Source organism: Dendrobates tinctorius, unplaced genomic scaffold (genome assembly GCF_039654945.1).
Source record: "Dendrobates tinctorius isolate UK_male_01 unplaced genomic scaffold, ASM3965494v1 ptg000070l, whole genome shotgun sequence".
Taxonomy (NCBI): domain Eukaryota; kingdom Metazoa; phylum Chordata; class Amphibia; order Anura; family Dendrobatidae; genus Dendrobates; species Dendrobates tinctorius.
Window position 1 is genome coordinate 81,053,231 of NW_027361738.1, and position 22,315 is coordinate 81,075,545.

The 22,315-nt window shown below is 46.8% G+C and overlaps 1 protein-coding gene across 9 annotated transcripts in view; it reads left to right on the top strand.

Moving 5' to 3' along the window:
• AKAP9 (A-kinase anchoring protein 9) overlaps positions 1-22,315 on the top strand; it is a 234,048-nt gene that overhangs the window by 126,057 nt on the left and 85,676 nt on the right. For all 9 annotated transcript variants that reach the window (XM_073581981.1, XM_073581974.1, XM_073581976.1 and 6 more), the window contains one exon: positions 8,248-8,468. In XM_073581981.1, the coding sequence (XP_073438082.1) occupies positions 8,248-8,468 (221 nt within the window). The remainder of the gene's footprint in view (positions 1-8,247; positions 8,469-22,315) is intronic.

Genomic DNA, 22,315 nt, shown 5'->3' on the forward strand with positions numbered 1-22,315 from the left:
CACTTTTCCCCAGCAGTATCCGCAGCAGTATGGTGCCTTTCCCCAGCAGTATCAGCGGCAGTATGGTGCCTTCCCACTTTCCTCCAGCAGTATCAGCGGCAGTATGGTACTTTTCCCCAGCAGTATCAGCAGCAGTATGGTGCCTTTCCCCAGCAGTATCAGCGGCAGTATGGTGCCTTCCCACTTTCCTCCAGCAGTATCAGCGGCAGTATGGTACTTTTCCCCAGCAGTATCAGCAGCAGTATGGTACCTTTCCCCAGCAGTATCAGCAGCAGTATGGTGCCTTTCCCCCAGTAGTATCAGCAGCAGTATGGTCCCTTCCCACTTTTGCCCAGCAGTATCCGCAGCAGTATGGTGCCTTTCCCCAGCAGTATCAGCGGCAGTATGGTGCCTTCCCACTTTCCTCCAGCAGTATCAGCGGCAGTATGGTACTTTTCCCCAGCAGTATCAGCAGCAGTATGGTACCTTTCCCCAGCAGTATCAGCAGCAGTATGGTGCCTTTCCCCCAGTAGTATCAGCAGCAGTATGGTCCCTTCCCACTTTTGCCCAGCAGTATCCGCAGCAGTATGGTGCCTTTCCCCAGCAGTATCAGCGGCAGTATGGTGCCTTCCCACTTTCCTCCAGCAGTATCAGCAGCAGTATGGTGCCTTTCCCCCAGCAGTATTAGCGGCAGTATGGTGCCTTTCCCCCAGCAGTATTAACGGCACTATGGTGCCTTCCCACTTTCCCCAAGCTGTATGGTGCCTTTCCCCTTTTCCCTCAGCAGTATCAGCGGCAGTATGGTGCCTTTCCCCAGCAGTATCAGCAGCAGTATGGTGCATTTTCCCCAGCAGTATCAGCGGCAGTATGGTGCCTTTCCCCAGCAATATCAGCGGCAGTATGGTGCCTTCCCACTTTCCCCCAGCAGTATCAGCGGCAGTATGGTGCCTTTCCCCAGCAGGATCAGCGGCGGTATGGTGCCTTTCCCTTTTTTCCCCCCAGTACGAGCAGCGGCAGTATGGTGCCTTTCCCCTTTCCCCCAGCAGTATCAGCGGCAGTATGGTGCCTTTCCCCTTTTCCCTCAGCAGTATCCGCAGCAGTATGGTGCCTTTCCCCAGCAGTATCAGCGGCAGTATGGTGCCTTTCCCCCAGCAGTATCAGCGGCACTATGGTGCCTTCCCACTTTCCCCCAGCCGTATGGTGCCTTTCCCCTTTTCCCTCAGCAGTATTAGTGGCAGTATGGTGCCTTTCCCCAGCAGTATCAGCGGCAGTATGGTGCCTTTCCCCTTTTCCCTCAGCAGTATCCGCAGCAGTATGGTGCCTTTCCCCAGCAGTATCAGCGGCAGTATGGTGCCTTTCCCCCAGCAGTATCAGCGGCACTATGGTGCCTTCCCACTTTCCCCCAGCCGTATGGTGCCTTTCCCCTTTTCCCTCAGCAGTATTAGTGGCAGTATGGTGCCTTTCCCCAGCAGAATCAGTGGCAGTATGGTGCCTTTCCCCAGCAGAATCAGCGGCAGTATGGTGCCTTTCACCTGCAGTATCAGCGGCAGTATGGTACCTTTCCCCAGCAGTATCAGCAGCAGTATGGTGCCTTCCCACTTTCCCCCAGCAGTATCAGCGGCAGTATGGTGCCTTTCACCAGCAGTATCAGCAGCAGTATGGTACCTTTCCCCAGCAGTATCAGCAGCAGTATGGTGCCTTTCCCCAGCAGTATCAGCAGCAGTATGGTGCCTTCCCACTTTCCCCCAGCTGTATCAGTGGCAGTATGGTGCCTTTCCCCAGCAGTATCAGCAGCAGTATGGTTTCTTTCCCCAGCAGTATCAGCGGCAGTATGGTGCCTTTCCCCAGCAGTATCAGCGGCAGTATGGTGCCTTTCCCCAGCAGTATCAGCGGCAGTATGGTGCCTTTCCCCAGCAGTATCAGCAGCAGTATGGTGCCTTTCCCCAGCAGTATCAGCAGCAGTATGGTGCCTTTCCCCAGCAGTATCAGCAGCAGTATGGTGCCTTTTCCCCAGCAGTATCAGCAGCAGTGTGGTGCCTTTCACCAGCAGTATCAGCAGCAGTATGGTGCTTTTTCCCCAGCAGTATCAGCAGCAGTATGGTGCCTTCCCACTTTCCCCCAGCTGTATCAGTGGCAGTATGGTGCCTTTCCCCAGCAGTATCAGCAGCAGTATGGTTTCTTTCCCCAGCAGTATCAGCGGCAGTATGGTGCCTTTCCCCAGCAGTATCAGCAGCAGTATGGTACCTTTCCCCAGCAGTATCAGCAGCAGTATGGTGCCTTCCCACTTTCACCCAGCAGTATCAGCGGCAGTATGGTGCCTTTCCCCAGCAGTATCAGCAACAGTATGGTACCTTTCCCCAGCAGTATCAGCGGCAGTATGGTGCCTTCCCACTTTCCCCCAGCAGTATCAGCGGCAGTATGGTGCCTTTCCCCCAGCAGTATTAGCAACAGTATGGTGCCTTTCCCCCAGCAGTATCAACAGCACTATGGTGCCTTCCCACTTTCCCCCAGCTGTATGGTGCCTTTTCCCTCAGCAGTATCAGCGGCAGTATGGTGCCTTTCCCTAGCAATATCAGCGGCAGTATGGTGCCTTTCCCCAGCAGTATCAGCAGCAGTATGGTGCATTTTCCCCAACAGTATCAGTGGCAGTATGGTGCCTTTCCCCAGCAGTATCAGTGGCAGTATGGTGCCTTTCCCCAGCAGTATCAGCAGCAGTATGGTGCGTTCCCACTTTCCCCCAGCAGTATCAGCAGCAGTATGGTGCCTTTCCCCCAGCAGTATTAGCGGCAGTATGGTGCCTTTCCCCCAGCAGTATCAGCGGCACTATGGTGCCTTCCCACTTTCCCCCAGCCGTATGGTGCCTTTCCCCTTTTCCCTCAGCAGTATCAGCGGCAGTATGGTGCCTTTCCCCAGCAGTATCAGCGGCAGTATGGTGCCTTTCCCCTTTCCCCCCAGTACGATCAGCGGCAATATGGTGCCTTTCCCCTTTCCCCCAGCAGTATCAGTGGCAGTATGGTGCCTTTCCCCTTTCCCCCAGCAGTATTAGCGGCAGTATGGTGCCTTTCCCCTTTTCCCTCAGCAGTATCCGCAGCAGTATGGTGCCTTTCCCCAGCAGTATCAGCGGCAGTATGGTGCCTTTCCCCAGCAGTATCAGCGGCAGTATGGTGCCTTTCCCCTTTCCCCCCAGTACGATCAGCGGCAATATGGTGCCTTTCCCCTTTCCCCCAGCAGTATCAGTGGCAGTATGGTGCCTTTCCCCTTTCCCCCAGCAGTATTAGCGGCAGTATGGTGCCTTTCCCCTTTTCCCTCAGCAGTATCCGCAGCAGTATGGTGCCTTTCCCCAGCAGTATCAGCGGCAGTATGGTGCCTTTCCCCCAGCAGTATCAGCGGCACTATGGTGCCTTCCCACTTTCCCCCAGCCGTATGGTGCCTTTCCCCCAGCAGTATCAGCGGCAGTATGGTGCCTTTCCCCAGCAGTATCAGCGGCAGTATGGTGCCTTTCCCCAGCAGTATCAGCGGCAGTATGGTGCCTTTCCCCAGCAGTATCAGCGGCAGTATGGTGCCTTTCCCCAGCTGTACCAGCGGCAGTATGGTGCCTTTCCCTTTTTCCCCCAGTAGTATCAGCAGCAGTATGGTGCCTTTCCCATTTCCCCCAGCAGTATCAGCGGCAGTATGGTGCTTTTCCCATTTCCCCCAGCAGTATCAGCAGCAGTATGGTGCCTTTCCCATTTCCCCCAGCAGTATCAGTGGCAGTATGGTGCCTTTCCCCCAGCAGTATCAGCAGCAGTATGGTGCCTTTCCCCCTGCAGTATCAGCAGCAGTATGGTGCCTTTCCCCCAGCAGTATCAGCGGCAGTATGTTGCCTTTTCCCAGCAGTATCAGCGGCACTATGGTGCCTTCCCACTTTCCCCCAGCACTGTGGTGCCTTTCCCCTTTTCCCTCAGCAGTATCAGTGGCAGTATGGTACCTTTCCCCAGCAGTATCAGCAGCAGTATGGTGCCTTCCCACTTTCCCCCAGCAGTATCAGCGGCAGTATGGTGCCTTTCCCCAGCAGTATCAGCAGCAATATGGTGCCTTTCCCCAGCAGTATCAGCAGCAGTATGGTACCTTTCCCCAGCAGTATCAGCAGCAGTATGGTACCTTTCCCCAGCAGTATCAGCAGCAGTATGGTGCCTTTCCCCAGCAGTATCAGCAGCAGTATGGTGCCTTTTCCCCAGCAGTATCAGCAGCAGTGTGGTGCCTTTCCCCAGCAGTATCAGCAGCAGTATGGTGCTTTTTCCCCAGCAGTATCAGCAGCAGTATGGTGCCTTCCCACTTTCCCCCAGCTGTATCAGTGGCAGTATGGTGCCTTTCCCCAGCAGTATCAGCAGCAGTATGGTTTCTTTCCCCAGCAGTATCAGCGGCAGTATGGTGCCTTTCCCCAGCAGTATCAGCGGCAGTATGGTGCCTTTCCCCAGCAGTATCAGCAGCAGTATGGTACCTTTCCCCAGCAGTATCAGCAGCAGTATGGTGCCTTCCCACTTTCACCCAGCAGTATCAGCGGCAGTATGGTGCCTTTCCCCAGCAGTATCAGCAACAGTATGGTACCTTTCCCCAGCAGTATCAGCAGCAGTATGGTGCCTTCCCACTTTTCCCCAGCAGTATCAGCGGCAGTATGGTGCCTTTCCCCAGCAGTATCAGCAACAGTATGGTACCTTTCCCCAGCAGTATCAGCAGCAGTATGGGGCCTTCCCACTTTTCCCCAGCATTATCAGCGGAAGTTTGGTGCCTTTCCCCAGCAGTATCAGCAGCAGTATGGTGCCTTTTCCCCAGCAGTATCAGCAGCAGTATGGTACCTTTCCCCAGCAGTATCAGCAGCAGTATGGTGCCTTTCCCCCAGTAGTATCAGCAGCAGTATGGTACCTTCCCACTTTTCCCCAGCAGTATCAGCAGCAGTATGGTGCCTTTTCCCCAGCAGTATCAGCAGCAGTATGGTGCCTTTCCCCAGCAGTATCAGCAGCAGTATGGTACCTTCCCACTTTCCCCCAGCAGTATCAGCGGCAGTATAGTGCCTTTCCCCAGCAGTATCAGCGGCAGTATGCTGCCTTTCCCCAGCAGTATCAGCGGCAGTATGGTGCCTTCCCACTTTCCCCCAGCAGTATCAGCGGCAGTATGGTGCCTTTCCCCCAGCAGTATTAGCAACAGTATGGTGCCTTTCCCCCAGCAGTATCAACGGCACTATGGTGCCTTCCCACTTTCCCCCAGCTGTATGGTGCCTTTTCCCTCAGCAGTATCAGCGGCAGTATGGTGCCTTTCCCTAGCAGTATCAGCGGCAGTATGGTGCCTTTCCCCAGCAGTATCAGCAGCAGTATGGTGCATTTTCCCCAACAGTATCAGTGGCAGTATGGTGCCTTTCCCCAGCAGTATCAGTGGCAGTATGGTGCCTTTCCCCAGCAGTATCAGCAGCAGTATGGTGCGTTCCCACTTTCCCCCAGCAGTATCAGCAGCAGTATGGTGCCTTTCCCCCAGCAGTATTAGCGGCAGTATGGTGCCTTTCCCCCAGCAGTATCAGCGGCACTATGGTGCCTTCCCACTTTCCCCCAGCCGTATGGTGCCTTTCCCCTTTTCCCTCAGCAGTATCAGCGGCAGTATGGTGCCTTTCCCCAGCAGTATCAGCGGCAGTATGGTGCCTTTCCCCTTTCCCCCCAGTACGATCAGCGGCAATATGGTGCCTTTCCCCTTTCCCCCAGCAGTATCAGTGGCAGTATGGTGCCTTTCCCCTTTCCCCCAGCAGTATTAGCGGCAGTATGGTGCCTTTCCCCTTTTCCCTCAGCAGTATCCGCAGCAGTATGGTGCCTTTCCCCAGCAGTATCAGCGGCAGTATGGTGCCTTCCCACTTTCCCCCAGCCGTATGGTGCCTTTCCCCCAGCAGTATCAGCGGCAGTATGGTGCCTTTCCCCAGCAGTATCAGCGGCAGTATGGTGCCTTTCCCCAGCAGTATCAGCGGCAGTATGGTGCCTTTCCCCAGCAGTATCAGTGGCAGTATGGTGCCTTTCCCCAGCAGAATCAGCGGCAGTATGGTGCCTTTCCCCAGCAGTATCAGCGGCAGTATGGTGCCTTTCCCCAGCAGTACCAGCGGCAGTATGGTGCCTTTCCCTTTTTCCCCCAGTAGTATCAGCAGCAGTATGGTGCCTTTCCCATTTCCCCCAGCAGTATCAGCGGCAGTATGGTGCTTTTCCCATTTCCCCCAGCAGTATCAGCAGCAGTATGGTGCCTTTCCCATTTCCCCCAGCAGTATCAGTGGCAGTATGGTGCCTTTCCCATTTCCCCCAGCAGTATCAGTGGCAGTATGGTGCCTTTCCCCCAGCAGTATCAGCAGCAGTATGGTGCCTTTCCCCCAGCAGTATCAGCAGCAGTATGGTGCCTTTCCCCCAGCAGTATCAGCGGCAGTATGTTGCCTTTTCCCAGCAGTATCAGCGGCACTATGGTGCCTTCCCATTTTCCCCCAGCACTGTGGTGCCTTTCCCCTTTTCCCTCAGCAGTATCAGTGGCAGTATGGTGCCTTTCCCCTTTTCCCTCAGCAGTATCAGCGGCAGTATGGTGCCTTTCCCCAGCAGTATCAGCAGCAGTATGTTGCCTTACCGCAGCAGTATCAGCGACACTATGGTGCCTTCCCACTTTCCCCCAGCACTATGGTGCCTTTCCCCTTTTCCCTCAGCAGTATCAGTGGCAGTATGGTGCCTTTCCCCTTTTCCCTCAGCAGTATCAGCGGCAGTATGTTGCCTTTCCCCAGCAGTATCAGCGGCACTATGGTGCCTTCCCCCCAGCACTATGGTGCCTTTCCCCTTTTCCCTCAGCAGTATCAGTGGCAGTATGGTGCCTTTCCCCTTTTCCCTCAGTAGTATCAGCGGCAGTATGGTGCCTTTCCCCTTTTCCCTCAGCAGTATCAGCGGCAGTATGGTGCCTTTTCCCTCAGTAGTATCAGCGGCAGTATGGTGCCTTTCCCCTTTTCCCTCAGCAGTATCAGCGGCACTATGGTGCCTTTCCCCTTTCCTCCAGCAGTATCAGTGGCAGTATGGTGCCTTTCCCCTTTCCTCCAGCAGTATCAGCGGCAGTATGGTGCCTTTCCCCTTTCCTCCAGCAGTATCAGTGGCAGTATGGTGCCTTTCCCCCAGTAGTATCAGCAGCAGTATGGTGCCTTTCCCCCAATCGTATCAGCAGTGGTATGTTGCCTTTCCCCTTTCCCCCAGCAGTATCAGCGGCAGTATGGTGCTTTTCCCCAGCAGTGTCAACGGCAGTATGGTGCCTTTCCCCTTTCCCCCAGCAGTATCAGCGGCAGTATGGTGCCTTTCCCCCAGTAGTATCAGCGGTAGTATGGTGCCTTTCCCCAGCAGTATTAGTGGTAGTATGGTTCCTTTCCCCCAGTAGTATCAACAGCAGTATGGTGCCTTTCCCCCAGTAGTATCAGCGGCAGTATGGTGCCTTTCCCCCAGTAGTATCAGCGGCAGTATGGTGCCTTTCCCCTAGCAGTATCAGTGGCAGTATGGTGCCTTTCCCCTTTCCCCCAGCAGTATCAGCGGTATTATGGGGCCTTTCCCCTTAATTTTCTATGGGGCTGTCAGAAAAAGTCTCCCTATGATAAATGGTGGTCTCTGCAAGGACTAGCTGCGCCCCCTAAATGAAGGATAAAATGTGCGGCTTATATTTGTATCATGCAAAGCTCCATATGTAGAGCCGTCGGGAATAAGATGACATATGTTAGAAATTGGCGCCGCATGCATCCATCTGCCGCTAACTATTAAGTTTTATGGTAAACAAGAAGCAAATTATGAAAAATGTTTCTGAAGATCAGAAGAAAACATATAGAAAATATGAAACTCGACAACAGATGTACAGATCTCCACGTTATTATTGCACATTTGTTTCTGGGGTTTTTTGCATTCTTTTTTTTTTTCCCTGTAAAAATTGCCTTTTTTGGGGTGGTGGGCCTCATCCCTTGTATTAGAAGGGGCCCCACCTTGATCATTTACCTCCAGGTCATGCAGTATATGGGCATCATGCAATCACTTGGTGGAATCCAGGAAAACACCAGCGAGCAGCTGCTCAATTCCTCTGCAGCTCCCCCACAGGGGAAATGAAGCATTACACCCCACCCATTGAAATCAATACTGCGTCCATGTAATGCAGGGATGTGGTGGGTCCTCCCGTGGGAGAGGAAGGTGCTCTTTGATGCCAGCAAATTAATCAAAACGATCGCACTATTAATGACTACTGTTATATTTTCCGCAGTCGGTCCAGATGACGGCGACGTTGGTGTCGGAATAGAAGGTGCAGGGATTTGGTCAGAAGCGGCTGAGGAGGAGCTGAATGTACCCCTGCAGCTCGCAGATGAAGCATTTTCCAGACCGGATATAAGCCCCAATGACGAAGCTCAGATACTGAACATCAGCACCCGACTCCAGGCCGCGGTGGAGAAACTCCTGGAGGCCATTACCGATACAAGCAACCAGGTATGACAAATTGTAAAAGCTCCAATCAGCTGCTCTGTTATATCTGTTACTGGGAAACCTGGGTAGCAACCAACATGGCTCCCATAAGGTGTGGCATCCAGCTTTTCCTAAATCCTGAATGGCGGATTTGTGTAGTGCATTTTAGGGTTTTCAGCTTCATGAAAACCCATCCAGAAGCCAGAAATTTTGGCCTAAAGGCGCCCATGCCCTCTAAAAGTGAGAAAGCCAAACCCTCAGAAAATCTAATGTGTATGGACTTGTCCCTCTTCCCAAATGCAGATTTTGACGGGAAGGATCGTACATATTGGACTCCAGCATGCCCAATCCTTTATTTATGAGGGAGATATTTTGTTTACCGTGAGATCCAGCAGTGCATATCTAGCCTTACTCCATGGGCATTGGTCACGGCACGGCTTCTTTCTTCCAGGTCTTTAAAGGGAATCTGTCAGCAGGATTTCATCCCACAAGCTATTAATAAAAGCATGTAGCTCTATCAAAGACAAGTCCAACAATACCATCACATGGCCAGTACGATCCTGCATTATTGAGAAATCAGGCTTTGAATTCATATGAAAATGAGGCTGAAGAGCTATGGTAGATCTGAAGCCTCTGTCACTCCAGCTCTATTTCCCTTCCTGTTTGACTGATGGCTCCTTTGCCTGAAGTTACAGAACATAGAGGCTGTCAGTCAGGCAGAAGGAGGCGGCGCTGGGCAGGGAATAGAGCTGGAGTGACAGAGGCTTCAGATCTACCATAGCTCTTTAGCCTAATTTGTATATGAATTCAAACGCTGATTTCTCATTGGCGGAGGAGCGGACTGGCCATGTAAAGATATTGCTGGACTTTCCTTTTGTAAGAGCTACGTACATGGCGCAGGGTTTGGCTTCCAGGTAAATGGAGAAGGAGCTTCACAACATCCAAACCGCGCCGTTCACGATCTGTGGATGAATCCGGAATTGGGTTTTTTAAGCATTTTCTGAGTTCAAATATTTAATCCTCTCGTATTATAGCGACACTTTCTGCGTAACGCCTCCACTGATGTTACAGTACGGGTGATTTCACTCTCTCTCCATGCCTCATTTCCTTTCTGGGATTCTCACCAGATTTCCACCATGGCTGGTTTATCCTGTGAAATGAGGGCAGAGAAGGTTAAAGCATCATGTACATGATAAATTATGATTTTAGAGATGTAGCAGAGCTGATTTTTGCTACTTAAAGGGATTACTCTATGCTTTGTGATAACACTCGGCGGTAAGAAAATGTTGTAGTTTCATCAGAAAACGCAGCTCGGCTCTGCTACATCCCATCACATTTACTCCTAATAGTTCCTTAATTCTTTTCTTATTATGTTAATTTCTTCATTCATGGATTTGTGCTTTACTTTATTTATTCATACACTTACTCTTTAATCCATTCCTTCATTCATATAGGGGATAACTTGATGACCGCTGGGAGTCTGACTGCTGGAACCATGAGAACAAGGCTTTGCAGCCCCGTCCTGAATATCCCTGAGGTGTGCTTGCACAGCCACATCTCCACTCATTGTCTATGGGACTGCCGAGTACATCAGTCAGCTATCTCGGGAAGCCCCACAGACAATGAATGGAGCATGCGCATCTTCGATCCATTCAGGATGGGGCTAAGAGAGCCCTGTTATTGTGGTTCCAGGGTCGCTGGCGGTCCCAATGGTTGGACCACCAACGATCAGCAGGTTATCACCTTGTTACTTTGTGTTGGTATATGACATACAATTCCAATAAAATACATTTTACCTTTTTGAGTGTTACATGAAAAAATATGGAAAAGATCACAGGACCCCCAGTGTTAATTTAGAAAATATTGATTTGGGATGAGCAGTTGTGCTGGGATAAGGTGTTATCTGATCATGCTCGGGTGCTAACCGAGAGTCTTCGGCGTGCTTGAAAAAATTGAGTTCCCGCGGCTGCATGTCTCGCGGCTGTTTGACAGCTGCAACACATTAACGGATTGCCTGTTTGTTAGATAATCCCTGTATGTGTTGCTGCTGTCAAACAGCCGTGAGACATGCAGCCGCGGGGACTCTGACATATTTTTCAAGCACGTGAAAGACTCTCGGTTAGCACCCGAGCATGCTCAGATAACACCTTATCCAAGCACGTTCGCTCATCACTAGTATCGATATAGTTTCTTTTGGATTAAAGGGAACCAGTCAGCTGATACATGCTGCCCAGAGCTTAGGTAGCATGTATCAGCCACTGCCCAGAGCTTAGGTAGCATGTATCAGCCACTGCCCAGAGCTTAGGTAGCATGTATCAGCCACTGCCCAGAGCTTAGGTAGCATGTATCAGCCACTGCCCAGAGCTTAGGTAGCATGTATCAGCCACTGCCCAGAGCTTAGGTAGCATGTATCAGCCACTGCCCAGAGCTTAGGTAGCATGTATCAGCCACTGCCTTTAGAGTCCCAGCCACGCATGTTTAATAGCCGTCGGAGACCGATCCTCGCTTCGCCACCCGCTGACCGTGACTGGCAAACCTCTGCCTACATGTGCGTGATCGCACAGCCAGTGTCTGATGCATGATACCCCTGATTTGGGCAACACATATCTTCTGACATGTTCACTTTAATATAATATACCCTGAAATAATGCCAGATGACCTGCTTTAATAAATAAATAAATAAGGAATCACAATACGGTGCTCAGCCAGGTGATGTTTATACTATAGGTGGCCACCCAATGATGGTGATGTGGTCGGATGATTGTTGAGATACAATTGCATCATGGATCAGCTTTGAATGCCAAGATTTTGTTGTGGGTTGGTGACAAATAATTTATTTTTGTTTAATCACGAAAGGTGGAGTTTGTAATATGACTTAAAGGGAATCTGTCAGTAGGATCCACCCTCCTGAGCGGTCTATATGGGCATGTAGGTCCTAGGAAGCTGAATAACATGATACCTTGAAATCTGATATCCGATGTCCTATTCCAGAGATATCCACTTTATTCTTAATATGTAAATGAGCTGTTAAGATCTATGGGCCGGACATAGATCTAACCGAGAATCAGACTCCAGAGAATATTGTAAATGAATGGGGGCGTTGCGAGTTTGAGACATATATTGACTGACAGTCTGCTCTCCTGATCTACATGTCTCACTTTTACAATAATCTCTGAAGGCAGATTCTCAGGGAGGTCTATGTCTGGCCAATAGATCTTAACAGCTCATTTACATATTAAGAAAGACAAAGATCTCTCTGGAGTAAGACATTGGATCGGAGACATCAAGGTATCATTTTATTAACTTTCTGTGACCTATATACTCGCATAGATGGCTTAGGAGGGTCAGCCCTACTGTCAGTTTCCCTTTAAAGGGGTTGTCCATCTTCAGAGACAATTTTTTTTTTTTTTTTTTTTTTAAATATATGTATTTGAGGCTAAAAATTGATTTCACATGGCTTTTGTTAAACATTTTGCACCATCTATAGCTTCTGTATTGTATTGTCTATTGCTTTATGCAGAATGAGTTAACTGAGAATCCTTCATTCAGCTCATGCAGATTTTTCAGATCATTAAAAGCTTTTATCTGCCTCTTTTTCTGCGCTCTTCTCAGCTGATTTATGATCACAAAGTTGAACATGCATAGTCGGGGGATTGTTGAGTGATCGTTTGATTTTTTTTAAAAAAATTTTGTAATGATTTTTTTTAATGTTTCTTTTTTTTTATTTATTTTTGCTTGCCCTTGCACAATATCTGCTGGTTTATGCTCGTAAGGCGAGTTGACGACAATGGCCGCCCATTGTAGCGTGTGCGGTACTGATGTAGATGGCTACGTGGGTGCGTTTCTGCACTTTGTGCCTCCAGGCTCGGTGTTCTGCATTGTTGTGAGACTCCCGGCTGCGTGCTTTGCCGGCTGTCAGAGGGTTAATATTTACCTGCCCGAAGGTATCAGGCCACTCCTCTCCGCCTGTGTCTCTTTCACACGGAAGGCAGAGAGCAAAGCAATTTTTTTTTTTTTTTTTGCACTGTGGGAGGCAACAGATTTGTCATGAAGGATTGAAGACGTTCCGGATATTGCAAAGTGCAGACGAGTAAAAAGTTGGCACTTGTGGCGGCGGACATCTCCTGCCCCTTGGTTACTATGAGGACCTTCACTGGGTGACAACAGACTCCGTATCGAGTCCTGCTGAGCTTTCTCCGATGGACTCTCCCAGTACAACCTGCTTTGCATGATGTGGCCGGAGCTTAGACTTTCCCTCCTTTGCAAACGTGGACACTTCCAAAGCCGTAGGATTATATGGTCCATTTAAGGATGCTGCTTAATGCCGCCTGCACCTTCTCCTGACCACTCATGGTGCTTCTTCTCCGCCGCAGACGCTCACTATGTCCTGTCCTAGCATCATGTCTGGATTTCTGGTCATAAAGAGGCTTTCCTAGAAGCGGAGGTCTCCGCAACCTCATCACCTCCAATGGATTCGCACAAGTCTTTGTGGTCATCGGACACTCTCAGGGGCCTTTGGCCCGTCGGCCAAGAAGAAGACTCCTACGAAGTGGAGTCTCTGATCCCGTTGCCGGAACCGTACCCTTTCACTTTGGATTTGCATGACAAAAATGCCGTAGTGGTGAACACCTCCATCACCCACGTCAGCCACAAAAAAAATGGCCACATATTGAAAGTAGTCTCCAAAATTTCCTTGCCCACCCCACCGTACAGTGTGAGTAGTCATTATTTTTTCTCCATTTTTAAGGAGAGCTCTTCAGATTCTCATCATGACTGTTGACGTCCACTATGAGTCAACTGGGCGCCATCTTGTTGACATGTCTTTGTAGTGATTGGTGTCTGGGGGCTTTCTATGGCTTGTAGACCCTCAACAACATTTGGGAATCTTTGGTCAGCTGTCTTTGCATTGAGTGTTGGAGGTGGGTAAGAGGAACCTACGGACTCTTTGTAACATCAAAGATGCAGAACAGGTGACGAGTGGAGGGGATATAACATGTTCGGAGTAGTTAGTGTGTGTGCGGAGTGAGTGACTGGGTCCCCCAATCTCCCGGATTGCTCTGGGTCCCCCAATCTCCCGGATTGCTCTGGGTCCCCCAATCTCCCGGATTGCTCTGGGTCCCCCAATCTCCCGGATTGCTCTGGGTCCCCCAATCTCCCGGATTGCTCTGGGTCCCCCAATCTCCCGGATTGCTCTGGGTCCCCCAATCTCCCGGATTGCTCTGGGTCCCCCAATCTCCCGGATTGCTCTGGGTCCCCCAATCTCCCGGATTGCTCTGGGTCCCCCAATCTCCCGGATTGCTCTGGGTCCCCCAATCTCCCGGATTGCTCTGGGTCCCCCAATCTCCCGGATTGCTCTGGGTCCCCCAATCTCCCGGATCGCTCTGGGTCCCCCAATCTCCCGGATTGCTCTGGGTCTTGCGGTCTCCCGGATCGCTCTGGGTCCTGCGGTCTCCCGGATCGCTACTTCCAAGTTGTTGATTTGGTTCTAAATTGAGCAGAACAAAGCATGGCTGTGTGTCTTCTGCTCTCACTTTGTGTATGATTACCTTTTTATTGATCGCTGTAGGTTTTTGTCCTCTTTCTTAATTGGTTTTCCAAATAAGGACATATGATGTATGCATGCTTGAACGATAAAGGCGTGTGAGTGTAGATGTATGTCAGCCTGTCCTATTTTATATATGTAGTATTCATATCCTATCAGTTACTTGTACATTCACAATTTCACACCCTACAAGCTGACATGCATCTACAGTCACCCGCATTTATCGTTCAAGCATACATGCATACACTGTACACTTACATAACCTACATACATGTAATTCTACAGGTTTGTGTTACAGTAATCCATTCCTGTGCTACATACATTACATACACTGTACTTGTACGTTTACACTTGATTCTATCCTATGAGTGTGTGTGTATATAATGTGTTACATAATACATGACATGTACATTTCCATTTAAGTGGTATAAATAATGCATTTGCTGTATTTCTACAGTCACATTTGTACATAGAACGCATCTGAACATTCTTACATCCACTTGTTTAGCATACATGTATTACATAACATACAGCACCCTACATAGCTTACATTTACTTGTGAATGTATGAATAGCTACAGTAACATGTACAAAAAAAGTGAGTGTACAAGTAAGTGTTAGGTATGGAGTGTTTGTAATGTATGTAGCATATGTATGAACACTGAAGAATGAAGAATAACACCTACAGTACATGCATACATTTCCATATATTGTATAAACTAGTGTGAATGTGCGTGTTCATTCTACAGGCATATGTGCATGTGTATATATATAATTTATTATATCACATGTATATTATACGCACGCACATTCACACTAGTTTTGAATACGTACACATGTTCATACATAAACAGATGCATGCATTTACCTGCGCATACAAATACTACAGTGAATCTACACATGTATACCTCACGAGCATACATATAATATATATACTGAATTTGTCTACATTCACACTTTTTCTCATATTCTACAAAAGAAAAAAAAAAAAAATGAAAAAATATCATCCATTCACACTTGGAAAGCATGGTTTATCCCACAATCATACACTTTCTACATACGTTTACGTCTATGACCACAAATTATTTTCCTGCGAGCGCACATACATAGTCTGCATACATCCGCTTGCACAATGACACTTGTATAACTTACTACATACCTACATGCATTATTACTTTTTCCACATTCACTAGTTTTCTGAGTAACTCTGACGGCACAACCGACGGGCGAATTTTAACATTCCAAAAATGTTTGGAATAATTTCTACACCAATAGCAGCGCCCATTACCGGGTGTGTGAAATGCAGGGGGCAGCATACTGGGGGAGAGGTATTTATCTAGGGGTATTGCACCATATATTTGTCATATATAACGTTTTTATATACAAATTTTTGTGACTTTTTATCCCTCTCGACACTTTTCAGAAGATGCTGGCAGGGGCTTGGCCAGCAGCAGTTTTACAGATGTACTATAATTTAGCTTAAATTCTAGTTCTCCTTTACGCCAGCTCATGACAGGTTTGATTCCAGATTCTGGACTGTTAAAGATGCCTAAAATTATATAGGAAACATGCACCTACTAATAAGTTTAGTGCCACTTACTCCACCTCCCAATCGTTTAGACCAACATATACATTTCCCTCTTTATGGTCAAGAGCTGGCTAATGTGAACAGTCCTAATAGGGAGTGTTTAAGGCTAAGTTCACACATAGCGGAAGTTACGGCGAGAATTCCGGATTCCATTCCGCTGGAAAATCGCATTTTAAATTCCCGTGATTTTACCGCGGAAAAACTTTCGATTTGCAAGCGAAATTAGCTTACAGAATGCTAGCATGTTCCATGCGATCTGGAGCATCGCTTGAAGAACTGATTGACAGGTTGGTCACACTCGTCAAACATAGTGTTTGATTATTGTGGCCAACTTTTTACTACTGATGCTGCCTATGCAGTATCAGTAGTAAAAGATAGGATGTAAAAAAATAATTAAAAAAAATAAAAAAAATATTGTTATTCTCACCTTCCGGCGTCCCGCGCAGCCTTCCCGCCTCTCCACGCTCCCGCGAGACCGCGACGTCATTGCGGTCATTCTCGCAAAGGATTACTGGGACCGGAAGATGCCAGGAGCGTGGAGAGAGGCGGGAAGGCTGCGCGGGACGTCGGAAGGTGAGAATAACAATATTTTTTATTTTAATTTTATTTTTTACAGGGATATGGTACCCACAGCCTGGAGGACAGTCTCCTCCGGACCGTGGGTACCATCCGCAAATGTTCTGCTTACTTTTCGCATGGTGGGCACAGCGGAAAGTAAGCAGAACAATGCATTCCTATGTGGGCGGAATCACCGTGATTCCGCTAAATTAATGAGCATGCTGCGTTTTTTACCGCGAAGCGATTCCGCCGCGGAACAAAACGCAGCATTAGCACAGCATTGCAGAATCCCATAAGATTTCATGGGATGCTTATCGTTTGCGTTTTAAAACCGCCGCGAAAACGCGAAAAAAACGCGACGTGTGAACGCAGCGGGTTATTCTTACAATGGAAATTGTAATTCAGTTCAAACCCAACGTAAAGTTTATTTATTGCACCTTTTTTTTCCCCATCTTTTTCTATCCGCTGTGCCTGCATATTCATAGCAGCACCCTGCTTCTCCTCAGTGCTGCATACCCCTGCCTCTGCCATTCTGTGTGCTTCCTGATAGTTCATTAGTATTTAGAAACTCCACATTTCATTGGTGGTTCAAGCGGATCTTCAGAGTATGTACATCCTCTCTCCTGCATGCACATAGGTTTTTTTTTTTTTAAGATTACCAGTTTACCCATGATACTGGCACGGTGATTTTAGCCGTGTGCTGTTTGGCATGTGGTGATGCTCTTCCCCACCCTCCAGGTGACGTGATGACTCTTCTGTTGTAACTGGATACACAGCTGTTTCAGTATCTAGCACCTTGTTTTATAAAACATTTTAATTGCCGTTAATCATTCGTCATTCGAAAATTTTACCAATTTAGACATTTATTTTTTTTGTTTTGTTAATAATTCAGTCCAGTAGTGTTTATAAGGGTTGCCCACTACTTTAAAGCTTAGTCTACCGGAGGGGGGTGATGTGAACGCTGCAGCCAGTCAGCAGCTATAAATCGTCTTTAAAGAGAATTCAACACCGGTATGTAAACTGGAAGTTTTTTAATTGCCAGAGAAATTTTCACACATTTGGCAACATACATAAACCCTGAATTCATCAGTCCAAACGATAGCCGGCCCTCACATCCTCTTAAAATACCGTAATTGCTTTATTGATCCAGTAATATAAAAGGCACAAAACATGGTTGCATACAACAGCACAAAGGCGGAAAAGAAATATACGCCGCGCTCCCAGGTAACATGTTTCAGACCTACATGATTCTTTGGCAAGCCTAAAGGACCATGCAGGTCTGAAGCATCTTGCCTGTGAGCACAGCGGATATTTCTTTTCTACCTTTTTAATTTTTGTGCCGTTGTGTTTAATCATTTTTTGTACCTTTTTTACTTCTGGATCAATAAAGTAATTCTTTTAGGAAGATGTGAGTGTCAACTATCATTTGGACTGTTGCTATCACTGGAGTATTTTGCTGTGCACCCGGAATTATAAAACCATGAATTATAAAAATAAAATATATTCTAACCCCATAGACTTATAATTTCAAAAAGCAGATACCTGGCGCGCTTTGGAAATGCAACTCTGCTCTATATACTCATCGGCGTCTTCATGCATTTTTGCACCACTTGATAATATTTTTTTAAAAATGCACAACAATTCATGTTTGTGGCTAAAAGTTTGACCCAACAGGGAATATTTCTAAAAGGAAATTTCAAGATGTGCAGAGTTTATACATGCCACTTCACATATTTGTCCAAAAAAAATCTTTATGTGCAAAATACCAGTAAACATTTTGCGTCAACAACCCTAAATGTAACAATCAGATATACTCCTTCATTGTTAAAACAAGTGATAACATGAAGAAAATTTCCAATCCCCATCTCCTGGAGTCATTAAATTACTGTAACAGGTTGGGATTGGTAAGGAGGTCTGATAACATAAAGACAAGGTCCTGTAATCTCCAAGAGACCTCTGTAAACTGTACAAGGGGATGATCATTACAAAAGACTGTGATTGGTACGGTGGGGGGGTGATAGCATAAAGAAAAGTTCCTGTAATCTCCATTGGACCTCTGTAAACTGTACGAGGGGACTGATGACTACTAGAGACTGTGATTGATAGGGGGGGGCTGATAACATAAAGACAAGTTCCTGTAATATCCATGGGACCTCTGTAAACTGTACAAGGGAACTGATGGCTACAAAAGACTGTGATTAATGGAGGGGTGATAACATAAAGAAAAGTTCTTGTATTTTGTTTGTGGTCACTAGGGACTGTACCAGAAGAGACATAAGATTAACTGTGACCAGTAAAAGGGGTGATAACATGAAAAGAAGTTCCTGTATCCTCCTGTAACAGGTTGGGATTGGTAAGGAGGGCTGATAACATAATGAAAAGTTCCTGTAATCTCCATGGGACCTCTGTAAACTGTACGAGGGGACTGATGACTACTAAAGACTGTGATTGATAGGGGGGCGATAACATAAAGAAAAGTTCCTGTAATCTCCTTGGGACCTCTGTAAACTGTACGAGGGGACTGATGACTACTAAAGACTGTGATTGATAGGGGGGCGATAACATAAAGAAAAGTTCCTGTAATCTCCATGGGACCTCTGTAAAGTGTATGAGGGGACTGATGACTACAAAAGACAGTGATTGATAGGGGGGATGATAACTTACAGAAAAGTTCTTGTATTTTGTTTGATGTCACTAGGGGCTGTACCAGAGGAGACATAAGATTTGACTGTGACTGGTAAAAGGGGTGATAACATGAAAAGAAGTTCCTGTATCCTCCTAAGTTCACTGGAACCTGTACAAAAAAAGAGATGATTCCACCTGACCCATCGTTCATTTGGGCGGTGTTTTGATATATTAAAATTGCTTTATTACCATGTACGAGGCATCTATTTTTATCCACTGTACAATTTTTCACATTTTCAACGATTTAATTACATGTATCTAACAGCAAGTAAATACTAGCAATTAGTTTGGTTATCTTTACCTGTACTCTTTTTATGCACTTTTTTTTTCCATTCATTTTTGTTATATTCAGAAATATATTTTGTGCTCATGCAGTTTTCCAAACCAATTGTTTTTATTTCTTTAAAAAAAAAAAAAAACATGGGGAAAAAATAGGTAATGAGTAGGATTATCCAAGTCATGTAGTACCTGGGTTCTTATAATCTAATATATAAAGCTCAAGTGTATGGATGTATGTATATGTGTGTGTGTATGTCCGGGATAGGTATCCGCACCGTCGCAGCTACAGCCACAAAATTTGGCACAGTCACACGTCTGGACCCCGAGAGTGTCATAGGCTATGTTGTGAGGCGAAATTTTAACCCTGCGCGTTCCAATTCACCAAACAATTTTGCCCCTATCTACGTAATGGGGGAAAAAGTGTGTGTATCAAGCCCCGCCCCTCATTATGATGTTATAATGGTTGAAAATGGGATGGAGGATGTGTGATGGGTATGTGGGCACTGGACTATGAGATGAAGGATGTGTGATGGTTATATGGGCACTCGACTATGGGCTGGCGAATATGTATGATGGGTATATGGGCATGGGACTATGGCACTTGCTGACTAGTGTCATATGTCTTACTGCAAGGTATTTCTGCACATTTGTCATTCTGTGCTTTTTGTTTGTGTTTCGGTCAGTGGGTGGTGTGAACATTGTCCAACAGACTTGTTCACATTTGTGCATGTCACATGTGTTTTTAATCCAGTTTTTTTCATGCTTATGCATTATTTTAGAGACCCCACCCCTCTCTTGTGTGACATGCACATAAGGAGCTGTCTTACACCACGTGCCCATACTAGAAAGCGCCTGTCTTAATCCTGCTCATTTAGACACTGTTCATGTGTTCAGGTTTTAAATACATTAGATAGGGACTGCTTCAATACGGGTTACCTTGACGAGGTGGAGCAGCTTGGCATACATTTTTTTGCAAAAAAAAGTATCGACTAAATACCCTGTATTTGTTACCTTTTATCAGCACTTGCTGACTACTGTCATATGTCTTACTGCAAGGTATTTCTGCACATTTGTCATTCTGTGCTTTTTGTTTGTGTTTGGGATGGCGAATATGTATGATGGGTATATGGGCATGGGACTATGGGATGGAGGATGTGTGATGGGTATATGGGCACTCGACTATGGGATGGAGGATAGGTATGATGGGTATATGGGCACTCGAATATGGGATGGAGGATATGTATCATGGGTATATGGGCACTCGACTATGGGATCGTGGATATGTATGATGGGTATATGGGCACGGGACTATGGGATGGAGGATATGTATCATGGGTATATGGGCACGGGACTATGGGATGGAGGATAATTATAATTTGTTATAACTAACCACAGTTAGCTACTATGCCCGGGCAGCGCCGGGCTCTTCAGCTAGTATAATATATATATTTTAATACCCGGACGGACCTGATCTGTCACACTTGCTTGTTGGTTGCCAAAAGCATTGAGTAATGTGGTAATCTGCTCAACCTCAGCCAAGGTTCACAGTAAGATGTTCCTGCAGGGAATGAGGTTATTCAATATAGCAATTGCAATAATTATGTAAAAAAAAAAAGATAGAAATCCCAAAGCATATCGCAGAACAGGCTCCAAATTGGTCTCCCATTCGGGGCACAAGGGTTTATGGATTGGTCTATAGTATGGAGTGAATGAGATAAACATAAATTGACTTAATTTACTTTTAATTAAACTTTTCCTGTGCTGATCTTCAGCCTCCAGTTATATCAGGGAACCAAGCCCTGTAATTAGTGAAAGTGTCCCAGCCTGTCCGATCCTCTGAATCACTCCAGTCCTCCGTCATTATTATAGATTGTGATCAGGTAAGTATTTTACATCTTGGGTTACCCGCTCCATGTAGGTAACGCAGGCAAACGTTTTCTTCTTTCAGACGTATAACGTCTATCATCTCTACATGTATAGGATCTATTTTTCTCTGTTATCATCCATAACCAATGGATGATACTGGCAGCAAACTGGTTTGACCCCAAAGTCATTTCCAAAAAGACTTGTCCTGTGCTTGGACCACTGAACCCATTATTGTTTTAAATCTGGTACAGCGATGGGCACGGTATCTCCCCCATGACCACTACTTTATCTTGCATGTCTCCAGTTCTGAAAACATTAAGAAATGCTTCCATAGGTCTGTGTGAATGCTATTCATGATCAGTAAATGGAAAATGCAAACTGCCTTCTTGTCACCAGACACCAGCCACTCATTGGAGTGAAGCCTCGTTATACAACAGGTTATCATCTCTGGTGTAGGGTGTCTCCTGCGCTTGAAGAACTCATTAGACTGCGACCATAGTGTTGTGTCTGTGGTGTTCAGGCCCTCGTCAGTTAAGGTAGTGGTGAACCAGATCACATTGGTACCGGGTCATACTTCACTGCGTCTCTCTGACTTGTAGTGAATTCTCCATCGTGCAATATAAAGGGAATGTGTCACATACTTAATTTCAGTTTCCCCGTAATCATGAACAGAAAATAGAAGAAAAAAAAACAATACTGTAATTACATATGTTTTAAAATGATTAATTAGTACAAAAAATATGGGCGATACATTCCCATAGGTGAGAGTGTAGAATCATTAGGTTATCTTACCCCTCTATTGGGGGGCAAATATTTTAAAGGAAAACTTCAGTGAATGCCAATACTGTGCGGGTCCTGAGGGCGGAGCATATTATATGATACACTGTACTTTGCGGGCCCTGAGGGCGGAGCATAGTATATGATACACTGTACTGTGCGGGTCCTGAGGGCGGAGCATAGTATATGATACACTGTACTGTGCGGGTCCTGAGGGCGGAGCATAATATATGATACACTGTACTGTGTGGGTCCTGAGGGCGGAGCATAGCATATGATACACTGTACTGTGCGGGTCCTGAGGGCGGAGCATTGTATAAAGACTCTTCTATTGGTGTTTCCTTAGAAACCCTGTGTCATGCTCCGCCCTCTCCTGGCTTATATACGGTGCATCGCTTTTGCCTGGAGTGTTCCTTTAAAATATTTTCTCATGAAAAAACAAAGCTGTTCGTTGGCATAAGGTATTGGAGCCCAGGGGGGTATAAAACCTCCTCACTGTCACTTCCCGTTCTCACCGCTTGTATGTATTTATTGGGTGAGAACATGTATGGAGCAGAGATTAGAAGGATTATGTGTG